Raw genomic sequence first — 14,700 nt, 5'->3', positions numbered from 1 at the left:
GGTATATTCATGGTCCCCAAATATTTAATCCTCTAACTTTTCCACTAACACCACCAACAGCTTCACGTTTGTGGCTTTGAGTGAAATTTTGCTACAACTATTGATTGCATTACCTTATGATGAACTTCAAATAGGCCTAATACTTTGTCCAGTACTTTATTCAATGACTAAATACCTTCAAGACTTAACAACAAGTTGCGAGAAGAATAAAGAACCCAGGCATTACAAAATAGGATAGGTTGTCTGTGAAAGTAATGAAGATATAAGGTATTATAATAATTATACTGGAAATTAAAAGTCTAATTTAAGTGATATATGTGTACACATACCCATCAAATGTCAAAACGTTGCTAAATTTGGCTGAATTGTAAAAGCCAGAAGTGACACTGAATGCTGAAAGAGCCGGTTCTTTATGCTGAGCTGAGCCAACTGATCTGGCTCACAATAAAGAGCTGCGATTCTCATCACTATTCAGGACCAGAACATGGCTGTTGGGAAAACATAGTTTGGAAAACCTGTCAAAAATCTGCTAAAAATGCTTTGTTTGCACTTCTGGGGAACAAGCGCAAACTGGCTACACACCAGGTAATTGTTGAACTCCTAATCCTGATGGGATGCTTCCCTCTCTGACGAGCCTCCTGCTATGTTTATAGAATCTCTCCTTCTCTCTCCGTCTCTCCTTCAATCAAGCATGAAGCAGAGCTAACTTTGTGTGTCAAAGGCAGTGTGAAAACTAGGCTAGGTCTTTGGCTCTGCAGTCCGTCATGGCCCAGTGAGCACCCACTCCACACACACCTTTTCCAGGACAGGATAGCTTGCACTTCAGGAGGATATTAAATATTCAGTCTCCTGCCTACCGGCCTGAGGGGGAGGGGGGCTACGGGCTAATTACTAAGAGAATGAATATGGAGTGGATGTGTGTGTGTGTGTGTGTGTGTGTGTGTGTGTGTGTGTGTGTGTGTGTGTGTGTGTGTGTGTGTGTGTGTGTGTGCGTGTGCGTGTGTGGGTGGGTGATTTTGTGTTTGTTAAAGATGAGTGTGTGTAGTCATCTTGATCAGATTCATCATCCGTTTATGCAAACAGGAAGTGGGATGGTCTGTCCTCATGACCTCAGTGTTTCTCATTAAGAACTAATGAGGCAACACAACACTAACCATAACCCTTTTTAACAGTGCATCTGTGTCTTCACGCCCCTGCTGCATAGAAAATCATATTTACCCGCTTGCATTTTCACTTTGGTGCCTTTTATATGCACTGTGAGAATACTCACTTCACTCCAATTGTCTGTTCTTGCCCTGTCTGGCAGTTCCATGAAGATGTTCATACTCACCCCTGCATACACTAATCATACATACACACTCACATTATATTGCCTAACCAGGGAAACTTACAAGTTTCTGACTGGGTTTGCCTCATTCTGTCTGTGTCACAGATTTGTCAATGTGCTGAGTGTCCTCAGTAGGCACCTCTATCTTTCTCTCACTCTATCTGTATCTCTGCGGTGAGATCACTTCGCTGTAATCTCCTCTCTGGCTGACCCTGGCAGGCGTACTGCCAGGGTGGGAGGGGAAAAGTTGAGTAAGAGAGAGACTTTAACAGGAGGTGGAGCTGCTCATGCTTCAGTTGTTCTTCACACAGAGCAGCACACACCTTGGTTCAGTTTCTTTCGTGTTCATTATGACTCATCAGGGATGTCCAGGCCTGGTCAGTGCGTCAGGCTAGATTAGTCTTGATCTGATGAGTGCGGTTTCCACTGGACAGTCCGGTTTTAGAGCCGAGGCTCAGTATCCTCTCAGCTTTTGAAATGTTGCCGCTAAATCAATGCGGTTTCCTTTTCCAACCTCTCCAGACTTTGGTTTTTCTGATAACCTGTCTGACCTCCACACCCTCAAAAAACGCTGAAAATAGTGATTTCTATTGCTGTTAATGGTGATGTTTTATGTTGGCATTTTTATTCTCTTGGGTGTGATTATTCAGTAACAAGAAATATACCTATAATAGGTCGTATTTGAGGGTTTCCATCCATCATTCAGGCCTCATAGGATCCAGACTGGGCAGGCTATTTCAGGGAAAGTTACATTTTTTTGACTATTTGGCTGCTGAAGTTGAAATGCCTTTACTCTAGTCTCTCTCTATCAGCTCCACCCCAGGAGACCTTCTCCTCTCTGCTTTTAGTCCCTCTCTCCTCAAAGGCCAAGGTAGGTGTACAAGCAGTCGCCTGCCAAGATTAATTAAAGCTTATGGGCGCTGATTGGTGCCAGGGGAATAATCCTGCTCGCCACTGGCCTGGGACACAGCCTCCACAGTGACCTTGTGTTGGATTTCACACTGACTCTGGGACAGGAATAATAGGTGTGGCACACCTACACACCTACATCTGTGTAGCCTTCTTAATCCACCGCACTATGACCAAACCTTATTGTACTCAGCCGATTATATCATTAGTAGGTGGCTCAGTGCTTCACAAGTATCCAGCAGTCTGTCAGGCAGGCTCGATGACCATGCATGGTGTGCCTTGTAAAACATTGTGGTTTTCTTGTAGCCCTGAGCATTGAAGGGTTGAAGCACACTGGAAAGAAACAGCGAGGGAGACAGTGAAGAACAAGTGTGGCAGGGGTTTCAAAAAATGTTTCAATACAATCTCAAACTATCTCTCGTCTCTCTCCTTCACTGTCTCTCTCCGTAATATCAAGACCTGAGGAGAAGAAAAGACATCCACCCCAGAGATCACATTAGTTCTGACCCTGTTTCCTTTGAAACGCTGACATGGAATTTCATGAATACTTTGAAGAAAGTAGCCAGGAAGTTAAATGGGCCCTGAACTAATATGAGCAGAAAAAGCCATCACTAGTGGGGGATATTTTAGTCAGTTCTGAAAAGCAATTTAGTGTCAAAAAATGGAGCCGGACCAGTTTGACACGTTGAAAAGGGGTTTCCCACAGGACTGACCTTCTTCCTCTGACAGCGTTAAAGCACTATTCCACTTTGGAGCGCTTTAACTTTCAGCATGTAGTTCAGGGGCAGGCAACTGCTAACTTTAGCTCCACTGGTCATCCACGGTCACATTCAACCTTTAATACACCTCTTATGCAAAGAGGCTAAATGACTCCTTTATATGCAATTAAAGGAGTCATTTAGCCTCTTATATGTGAGGTATGCTAGACATTTTGCCTGGGTTTACTTTTTGTTTGAGAATAATTGTAATTCAAGGTGATGAAGAAGGAGCCTTTCAAAAGCACTAAACAGATGGCTTCAGAGTCATTGTATATTCAGAGCCGTCTGTTAATCTTTGAGTCTTTTAATCGTTTCAGGAAAGGCAACCATCATCAGTGCGGTGATGTGCTGATGATCAAACATTCGCAGCTTGTTTCACAAAGATTAAAAGACTCTATTGCACAGGCAATTAGTCTGAAGCCATCCATATTGTGTTCATATGAATATCCTGATAAATACTTTGCACATTACCAGACACGGATAATAGTCCAATCGTGTAAGTGCCCAAATCTGCAGTTCCTCAAGTGGCCACTTGAGGCTGAGTCACTCGTGATCAGAGCACCATGTTAAAATCCCCAACAGAAACAAAAATGCTTACATTAATTCTTATATGTATTGCACATTTAAAGTAATAATTAAGGGCATGGTCACTTTGATTAACAGTAGTAGTATTAGAGTATGTTACTCAGACATTAATATGTATTCTTCAGTATTGTTCACTGTTGTTTTTTTCCGTTTTTCTTCCAGATCCTGGCTATTATCTCCATCTTGTTCATCGTGTTGTCTACCATTGCCTTGTCTCTGAACACCCTTCCAGAGCTGCAGGACACAGATGAATTTGGCCAGTCCTCAGACAACCCACAACTGGCCCATGTGGAAGCTGTGTGTATTGCCTGGTTTACCATGGAGTACCTGCTTCGCTTCCTCTCCTCGCCCAGCAAATGGAAGTTCTTTAAGGGTCCTCTGAATATCATCGACCTGCTGGCCATCCTGCCCTATTACGTAACCATCTTCCTGACAGAATCCAACAAGAGCGTGCTGCAGTTTCAGAACGTCCGTCGAGTGGTTCAGATTTTCCGGATCATGCGGATCTTGCGTATCTTGAAGCTGGCTCGTCACTCCACAGGTCTTCAGTCTCTGGGCTTCACTCTTAGAAGGAGCTATAATGAGCTAGGCCTGCTGATTCTTTTCTTGGCCATGGGCATCATGATATTCTCCAGTCTGGTCTTCTTTGCAGAAAAGGATGAGGAGGACACCAAGTTCAAAAGCATCCCAGCTTCCTTCTGGTGGGCTACCATTACAATGACAACAGTAGGCTATGGAGATATCTACCCAAAAACTCTACTGGGAAAGATAGTTGGTGGTTTGTGTTGCATCGCTGGAGTACTGGTGATAGCCCTGCCGATCCCCATCATTGTGAATAACTTCTCTGAGTTCTACAAAGAGCAAAAGAGGCAGGAGAAAGCCATCAAAAGAAGGGAGGCTCTGGAGAGGGCTAAGAGAAATGGTAGCATTGTCTCTATGAACATGAAAGATGCATTTGGCCGCAGTGTGGAGCTCATGGATGTATTGGTGGAAAATGCTGATGGAAAGAAGGAGAAGGTGCATGATAATCATGTGTCTCCTAGTCAGCCAAGAGGGACACCCAAATTCAAGTCACAGATGAGCCCCAGCAGCCCTGCCAAGACCCTCGAACCAAACTACCAAGAGCAGGCCAAGCCCTCCAGCAGCCCTCAACATCTCAGTGCACAGAAACTGGAGGAGATGTACAACAACATGGCCATGACCCAGTCACAACCCAACCTCAACAGCAAGGACAAAGGGCCGCTGTCCAAAGCAGTTAGGCGGGGAGCTGAGTTTGAGATGGGAAACATCCCCACTGAAGCTATCTCAAGCACAGCAGAGGCAGTTACAGACATGAGGAGCATGTCCAGCATTGACAGCTTCATCAGCTGTGCCACTGACTTCCCTGAGAGCTCTCGCTTTTCCCAGAGCCCCGTCGGCAACATGCCAGGGAGGGTCAGCACCAACCCCAGCCTGGAGCCCACTTTAGAGAATGAGCACGAAGGATCCCAGGGCACCACGACACCCCTGACAGGACAAAGCACCAAGCACGGCCCATATTCTGACAGCCCCAGGGGTTTGCGCTTCAAGAACCCGCTCAGAAGCCGCTCACTCAAGGTCAACTTCAGAAGTGGGGAGGAGTCAGGGACAGGGGCCCTCTCAGACAGCTCGTCAGTCCAGAGCCCTGAGGTGTCCGTCTACACGACTGCCAGCTGCAGGACACCCACCAAGAGCCCGGAGAATTTACCGCCCAGCATCTTCACATTCCACGATTCATCCATCAATAAATTCATCGACGCAGACACCGATGAGGAAGAGCACCCGAATGATGGCTCAGGCACCAATCCATCCCAGAGACTCCTGGAAAAATCCAGCTACCAGAAAGGGTCCAACCACACAGAGGGCCTGCTGCAGAGGAAGCTGGGGAACAGCACACTGCCGCTGGAAGGACAGGAGAACCACGTGGTTCAGGAACTACATCCACTTCAGGGAGAGAAGAGTCACTCAAACGCTTAAAGTCACAATAAGTGAGAGACAACGGAGGAAACGTACAGGAGAGGAGGAAGCAGAAAGCACAGTGAACTCAGCAAAACTGAACTTCCCAAAAAATATGAAAGGCACTGAAAACATTTGCAGGAACATTTGAGGAACAACACGAAATGCTTCTACCATGAAATGCAATAGTTTGGGACAATGGGAAACCATTTTGTGTGCTCTCAAACCAAGACTCCTGAATTAATTAATTTAGCAGAGGACTCTGATCGAAGAGGCAAGGAACATCGTCTGATCATTTTTACTATTTATACATTTGTTTTAGCCCAGATTATCATCTAATAATTACAGCCTAGATGTAAGAGTACAGAATATCATTTTTTATAAGCAAGAAAACCTATTTTTCTGACCCTGGGTACCACTTTAAAGCCACTATAGCAAAAGCTGTCCATTCAGTAGCAAACCACAGAGGGCATTGAAACACGGCGCTGCAAACTGAGAAGGTCAGTCAGCTGAGAAAGTTGTAGTCTGAAGGGGGAACTTACATTTTTCTTTAAGTTATGGTTATACATATTGTATGACTATGGAAAGGAACGGTGTGTTGGGAATATATGTAGTTTCTTTTAACTTCCTTCCTCAAAACTGGCCTTAGTTCATGTTGTCGCCCATGTTTTATGTTTGTATGAGTGAGAAAGAGAGACGGAGACTTGAGTGTATAAGAGTGTGCAATGTTTATCTTTCAGACACAGTATATTTATTGCGATGTATCGTTCTTGGTCTCTTGTCTTAAGTGTGAGCTCGAGGAGAATCAGTCTGTTTCTTTTCAACAGGAGTATATTGTCTTTGCTAGTATCTATATTTTTTTTTTACTGCACAGAATACGTTTCGACAACACAGAGAGACACTGTGAGGCTGCATCCATCAATTTCCTTCTTGTTCCCATTGTGCCCGACTGCTGGCAAGAAAGAGCACCTTAAACACGATACTTATTTTTATTATGAACACAGAAAAAAAAATTCTCTTTATTCTTGTTTGTTTACTTGTTTTGGTTGTTTCTAAATGTCTATGTGTGTCCCTCAGATTGGTGTAATGACAGTTTGAATCCGGGGGAAAAAGAAAAAAAAAAAGTGTTATGTGTTATTTCAAAACTTTCTCAAAGGGGTTTCAGAGGAGTCGTCATTCCTATTGTAGCTGATAATCTGAACTTGATATAAAACAAGCTGGAGAGACAGCATTGAAAATCACACAGATTTTCTTTGTGGAGCCTCCAGGTTTGTAGGAGTGTGAATATTGTACATGTATAACTACAAAAGTAGAATATTACAAGGAAACACGTTTATTGTACAAGGTAAAGAATCAAAATAATTTATATTTTTAAGATATTTTCTAAAAGTACAGACTTGTAGACAATTTGTTGTGCTAATCTCATAGTTTTGCATTTCAACATATGTACTGCATTATTTTGATGGAGTTGCATTTATTAGATGATATACTGTAGTAGATCAATTTGTATTGTTTGCTACTGTCTCCCTGTAAACGTCTGTCCCTTTATCCTCTGTGCATTGTGAAGAACCAAAGAATTGTTCTTTCTGATAACGCATACAGATGATAGTAAGTTTTACTGTTTTATCTTAAAATGTAAGAAATATAAGCATTCCGTTTCTAAACAGCAGTATCTGATGTATTTCAGGGAGCCATACATGCTCATTCGGTACAAACACGTAAGCTGGAGAATGAACAGACAGGAGAACCGGCCTCGGTTGGCAGGAAATGAAAAGAGAGCAAAGATGAAAATGGAGAGACAACACAGCACTTTATGTTATATCCATTCTGACAGCTAATTTGATTATTTACACACTGTGGATCTTGGCAAGTGGTTCGCTTGCAGAAATCCAAAGCATTATGCTCATATGAGTTCACATGACATCTCTCACAAACATAAAGCCACCTCGCGGCTTCGTACAGCTCACCTCGCAGGCACGCAGACTGTGTCTGTAGGGGACTTTAGTCCTCCCAAATATCCTGCGTCCTGCTTTTCTGTATGCACCTGACTCCTAACATATGGGTGTTGATCATCTGGTGCTCTTGTGCTCTTTGTTAATCATGCAAGCATGGTTTTATAACATTATACCTTCACAACATATCATGCGGACATGCGACAAAGAATCTATTTTTAGTAGTTTAAAGGGGAACTATGTAGTTTTTAAGAAGAAGAAGAATATTTACAATATTAATGAGGTTATAATACAAACTCAGAAATATTTATTTTGTCCATAACTGAATAAACAAGCTGTTCACAGAGGAAAATAAGGTCCCCAGAATACTGTCTGAAGCTAGAAAGGTGGCAGGGTCCGCCACATATAAACAAAGTAAAACAGTATGAAACGGTGTTGTCCTTTAAGGTCAGTTTGTTTATTCAGTTGTTGTTGTTCAGTTTGTGTAGGCATTAGAAAATCAGTCAATGAAGATCTTTTTTCATCCCCAAAAGTACATACTACTACGCCTTTAAAGCTTAAAAAGTAGTGTTGACTTTGTATGGCTGTTTGCAATCATACATTAGACATATGTTAGATATTTCTGTGCCTTTGCTTTTAATAAACCCCTGCCCTGCATACTGAATCTGACGCTGAGCCCCGTCTAATGACAATTAAACAAACTGTATAGCAAATAAACACACAGAGAAGTGGTTAATCGAGCTCTCAGATTGCAATTTTAGATATCCCCCCCACCCCCCCGTCTGCCACTTACACCTAAACGCACCGAACATTCACATGAAAAAGGCCTCGTAAAAAAAACAAACAGGTGCACCCTTGCTCAATGACCACTGTTTCCATGGCAATGGCTGGGATCACTGGCTGGCTCACACATGATGCGAGTGAGGAGCCTAATTTGTGGAGATGGAGTCCTTACAGACCCTACATTCTCTCCATGCATACATTCATGTATGTGTTTCCCTCTTCACCTGTGGCGTCAGTCTGCTGACACCTGAATTATTGAAGAAACTGGATGGTGGACCAGTCTTCCCTTTACTCCAGCCTCTCTTTCTTAGAGGAACATGCACACATCATCTCAGCAACACAGAGCATGACCACAGCAACGCTCCCCTGAAACTAAGGTGCTGTTGCTATGATGATCACCTCAGACACCTTCCTCCCGCAGTGGGAGTGAGTGTGAAATGTGAATGGAATAGGAACAAGCGGTGTGTGACAGAGAGAGCCGTGGAGCAGAGCTGTCAGCCTGATTACAACTGACATCGCTAATGATGTCTGTGGCACTCTGCTCCTGTCCAAATAGCTCTTTAACACGGGCAACATGATCGTTCAAAACATTATCTGTGAGCTTTCTCTGCCCTTTTTTTTTTTAGAAGGGAAACCATCCCCTCAGACAGGACCATCACGATCATATTCTGTTAATGAGAAACTAAGTTATGCAGCCTGATTATGCACACAGCGCTCAAGTGTTTTTCCAGTACAAGGACCGGCCTCCAGTCTTTTGTGCAGAATGACAATGCAAAAATGGTAGTTGGGCTGAGGCATCCTTGTTTCATTTCTGTGATTCTATAAATATCATCCCGGGCATGCAAAGAGAGGGTCATGGCCAGCAGGAAAGGCTCAGTTACAGCACTGTCTTCGGTCAGTTGGTGTCATCGAGCTCTGAGGAACAAACTTTGTAAGAAAAGGGGAAACTACACAAGCAGTCACTGGTGCGTGCGATCTGTTGCAGCCCAGCCCTTTATGCTGCATGGTAATGGGATGAAGACGTCAAACTGACAACTGGTAAGATGGCTTTCACTCCTCAAAGCATTAGAAACTGAAGAACAGACTAGAAAGCTAAAGAGGGAGGGGGTCGTTCACAGTGAAGATTCATTAACATTCATCACTCAACAGTCAGACATGCAGTAAATACGGACAAAATCTTAGGAAATGAGCCTGTCATCACAGTGGACTTACTTCCAAACAAGCCATAGTCTACTGAAATTTCCTCTGTTGGATGAATGTTAACAATGTGCTTTTATATCTTTTTTTTCTTCTCGTTTTCTGAACTGCACTTTATTGATTTTTCTGTATTAAAACCTCTGCTGTCTAGTGACCATGCAGATTAATATGTCGACATTCAAAGGTACACACTGGGTCAAAGACAAAAAGCACAAGCTATAACAATGTAATTTCCTTTAAGCACAATATGCCACACAAGAGGTTGAAGCCAAATACATGATTTGATTTTCTGAATCTTCCCCCCGTCTTCAGGGAATTAATCACCTCTGTTCAACTCACACAGGTCTGTATGCTGCCCTTATTACTGTGTCCGGGGAAAATGTTTGTTTTGTAAAGTTTCATACTTTGTACCAGTTGACTTTGTAGAATATTATCTCTGTGGTTCCTCGTTGTTCAACGCATGTAGCGCTATTAAACTTTGACACACAGAACTTGTAAATATCATCTAAGAAGCTATAGGAAAATGTCTATGATGAGCAATTTTGAAGCAATTTTCTCCTTTTACTGACTGATGCTTAATAAAAGACAATAATCCAGTGTTTGGAGCCTCACTTTATTTACTGAAATGTGTTTTTATGAAAGCACTGAACAAATGCCATACATGAGAGCGAGCAGTGAGGTTGTGCAATGACTGAGCTTGTTGTTCGTGGACGCGAACTGCAGGTCTTATACAACAGCACCCTCCAGTGTTCAATAAAAAACTATATTAAGTTACTCACTCCACACAACATTCAACACATGTAGTTTTAAATTCTTGTTTTTACTAAGTTATACATAAGAATAAAGCAAGATGATCGCTTTCTAGATAAAAAAATTAAAAACTTTCAAAGTTCAAAAGATTAAAATATGAGTGATCTTCCACAGTGTGACCTACTGTAAACCTTGTTTTTATTATCAGCTACTCTTCCCGTTAATCAACTGTTTGGTCAATATATTTTTGTAATGCCGCTCCTGATTTCCCACAGCTCAAGGTGGCATCTTCATATCTGACCAACAGTTCAAAACCAAAGACATTACATTTAAACTGATATGAAACAAAGTGCAAACACATTAATCAAGTAAGAACCGGCAAATGTTTTGCATTTTTACTTGATAAATGACTTAAAATACTGATCACTTGCAGGTTTTCTGTTTCGGTTTTACTTGTTGTTGAACGTTGGCCTGTGATGTCAACTTTCATGTCAAGTCGAGAGAAGCTTTCTGCATAGCTGCGTTGGGAACGCAGTTCGGGCAAAATATAAATTGTATCAACTTTTCTGTAGTTTTACCAGCTAATTAATCATTTAACACCATCTAATGTTGTTATTTTCCACGATTTTGGTTCAACATTGAGATCATGACACTATGTACAATATAACAGCTGTTTCCCTTTTGAGGTCTTCATCCCAATTTGTTACATGGTGTCTTACTATAAATGTTATAAGTATGAAAATTTGACTTCCGTAATCAATGTACGGCAGAGAACATATCAGGATGTGAGAGGAGGGGAGATTCCCCTTCACCTAAGGTGTAAGGGTCAGAAAGTCACATGAGGGGCAGTTCTCTTTGCCTGAGGTGTTAACAGGACGGTAGATAGGATGACACTTACAATCCGATCAAACATCAAAGGGCCACTGCCCTGGGAAAGGCATGACCCAAACAGTAGGGGGGCATTTTTTTGGGAAGAAATTATTAACAACTGTCGTAAGAGTATGTAGCCCCTATTCTGTTGTATTTAAGTCAGAAACATTTGGAAGACGGCAGAGAACACTTCGGGTCTTCTCTCCATGCTGCATGCATTAAAGAGACCTGATTCATCACACTGAGTCTAAAATTCTTCAGAGAATTAGCGACTCTTTACCTCAACAAGGAGAATTTCCCTTACAGGATGCACTGACGTTTCAGCCAAACATCGGTATCAGCGGATAATCACCTTTTGAATGAGATGACATTCATCGATAGCAGTGGCTAATAAGTTTACTGTATCTGTTGGCTTGTGACATCTCATTGAGTGCTTTTATAGCACCTCTTGAAACACTTACTTTTCAAAATAAAAGAGCCCTTTTCATCTGAAATAAGGTTATATTGAAAGGGGTTTCAAAATTTGTATGAGATAAGATAAGAGAAGACAAGACAAGATATAGGAAAAAAAACATCAGTTTGCAGTATAAGTTGCAAAATATGTTGACATTTGTCATGAACTAAAAAAAACAATCTCTATACTAAATATCTAAAATACATTCCTTATCCTGTGATCATCTTTTTAGTTTTCATGTGTAAAATGTAATCATTCAATAATATGTAATTTAGCTTTAGCATCAATGTAATTTAACATTCAATCCTATTGGAATTATAATTTGATGCTGGTACATGCTCTTACATGAGGGTCATTTAACTATTTTGATTCCTCTGAATCTAAAGGTTTGTGATCAGCTGACACATATCAGTTAATTTCTCCTCCAAAGCAGGCAACACATTCACGTTTGTTATGTTACGTCACGCTACATCACGACCAAAGTTTTGAAGAGGATTACGTCGCAGTCAATGCCAGTCACAACTTCAGGCTTTTCTCAAGACATAAACAGTCTTAACTTCCTCAAGGGACAACCTCTCTGCGGCGAAAATCTGAGCAAAACCACGAAAGCCTGAGTCACAAGTACAGTGAAACGTTTGAGACGTAAAAGAAAGAAGAAAAGGGAGTGATTATCCAGAAATGTGCACACGTGCTAAGCAGTTTATCACCTTAACATTTCACTAAGAGTTGAATAATCCACCTCACATCATGGATCAGGAACAACTTTCTGTAACAGATGAAAGGAATGTCTACGTAAGAGGAGGCCAGTCACCGATTAAACACTAAAAATATCAGACTTGTGTAAAAGTTGTTGATTGTGGCTGAGGGAAAGGATCTTAGATAAAAGTTAAAAATAGCTCAGACGGCGTAAATGTTATGAGTTACTGTTTTACATAAGACAACATTGTTATTTGTGATCTTTTCCAGCAAACTCTAAAAGCACGAAGGGAGTTTCAACATGTTTTTAAGTACAAAGAAGAAAAGCTCTGCCTTTTCTCAGCTGTAAGTAAATACAAATATAATTCAAGATACTAACATTTATTCCAGAAAATAATCATGGAGCATTAAGAAATGAGAGCGTATTTGGTTCACAGAAGACCTTTATTCTAATATGATTGACTACGTCATGTTTTTTGGGTGTAGACAAAAACACCAGCAGCTGCACCTATTTTCAGCTACATTCACCTTTAAGTGACACTGAACACCAGAAATATTGATGGAACTGGGTCCTTTGTTGTTTCTCCACTCTTTGTTTTGGCCTTTAAACACTAAAGATCAGCCTGTCTACAGAGACACAATAATTAGAGGCTTGTTTCTGACTCAGAGTTCACTGCAAAATGTCTCACAGTATGTTGACGCAAAGAGCAGTAAAAATCTGAGACACAGACAGAACTAGAGGCTCTGCATATTTTTGACATGATGCTCAAGGCCATAGTTCTTTACGTTTTAACAGAAAGGTTCAAATTCATTTCCATTCATTTTTGTTAACCATAAAACTACTAGCACGCAGGCTCACGGGTGCAACTAAAAGTCGTTGATCACTGTAATCATTCCTCCACACCACACTGGTTTGAAGAGATCCCTTCCTGGAGTGATTCCAGTGTAAGTGATGACTAAAGTGGTCGTTCTGTGCAGAAATTCTATTCTAACGCTGGGATGAAACCAGTAATGGAGGGAGAAATCAGATCCTTTACTTTATTCCCTCTGTTACACTCTCTGCTATCCTATTATAATTCATATTATTAGATTAGAATTACTCAATCATTAATGATTGAGTATAATTAATTAATTAGTGAGCTTCACGACACTTGTATTGTCCAAATACAACTACTACTGGACGCTGCAGTATCTTGGGGGGTGACATGACTCGGAATAAATAAAGTAAATAAAATAAACTTGCCTAATTAAGGACATATTCTGAGACCAAAGAAAAAATGACAAAATCAAAACAATTTCCAATTTTCACATTAGTATAATCTTATATATATAAATAACGTATATTTAAGTCCCCTTAAACCTTGATGGGAGCCAGTATGAGTGGCCACTGGGGGCCCAAACATTTGCCTGGTTGGTCTTGCTGACAGTGAGCCTCTGCTCGCCCGAGGACAAATAACCTGGGTCTAGATGGAGACCAGATGACTTGAGTCACATGTCTGTTCAAACTTTAGAAATCTGACATGAAGAAAGGCTATCCCATCCATCCTTCCTGCACGAAGGCCTCAATAAATAACACCAAAGATTATTCACCATGAATTACTGTAACTTGGGTTCTTATGTGTGAAGATAAAGCATCAAAAACATTCGGCTGTCCATACATTGTTGGTTGTTTGAAGGTGTTTATGACACCATGTATCTGAACCGACTCAACAATAACAAGCCATTCATTAAAGGTGCACTATGTAGTTTTAGGCAAGAAATTTAAGATCTTCTCTGCTTATTTTTTTTTATGCTTAAACAAACTAAATAAACAAACTCTCTTTGTTTCATGACTGAATAAACTGAATAAACAAACTGACCTTAAAGGACAACACAGTTTCATACTGTTTGACTTTGTTTATATTTGGCGGACCCTGCCACCTTTCTAGCTTCAAACCTTATTTTCCTCTGAGAACAGCTCGTTTATTCAGTTACGGAAAAAATAAATATGTCTGAGTTTGTATTACCTGATTAATATTGTAAATAGTCAAATTCTGAGTTTGATTTTAATTTCCAAAAAACTACATAGTGCCCCTTTAAATAAAATAAGTCATAACAAAATAAAATCTTGAATTCAGACATAGTGTGGCCCCTCTCTGTTTATTCCTGTAAACTACAGTGTTATTGGCTCTGGGCTTGAGTGTTATCTTAATCCCTGCCTCAGTCTTACGCAGCCATTGTGTATGTACAGTTATGAATGTGCACGGGTTTACTCAGTCAGCTCCTCGGTCATCAGACTGAAAGCTCTTCCATTGGTGGCCACCATCAGACAATGTCCTAATCCGCAGCACAAGTTATATAAAATGCCCGTCCAATCCCGCGCCACGCAGAGGAACAGCAGCTCTTGGCGGTCTGCTTGTGTGGCTCATTAACTCCTCCAGAGGTACAGCACCGGACCAGAGCATC

The 14,700-nt window shown here is 41.2% G+C and overlaps 1 protein-coding gene across 1 annotated transcript in view; it reads left to right on the top strand.

Moving 5' to 3' along the window:
* The window catches only part of LOC140998227 (potassium voltage-gated channel subfamily B member 1-like), a 38,705-nt gene extending 33,131 nt beyond the window's left edge, over positions 1 to 5,574 (top strand). The window contains exon 2 of the mRNA XM_073468432.1: positions 3,742 to 5,574. Within this exon, the coding sequence (XP_073324533.1) occupies positions 3,742 to 5,574 (1,833 nt within the window). The remainder of the gene's footprint in view (positions 1 to 3,741) is intronic.
* The last annotated feature ends 9,126 nt before the right edge of the window (positions 5,575 to 14,700 follow it).

Source organism: Pagrus major, chromosome 6 (assembly GCF_040436345.1).
Source record: "Pagrus major chromosome 6, Pma_NU_1.0".
In the NCBI taxonomy this organism is placed as follows: domain Eukaryota; kingdom Metazoa; phylum Chordata; class Actinopteri; order Spariformes; family Sparidae; genus Pagrus; species Pagrus major.
This window is presented reverse-complemented; position numbering and strand designations above follow the sequence as displayed.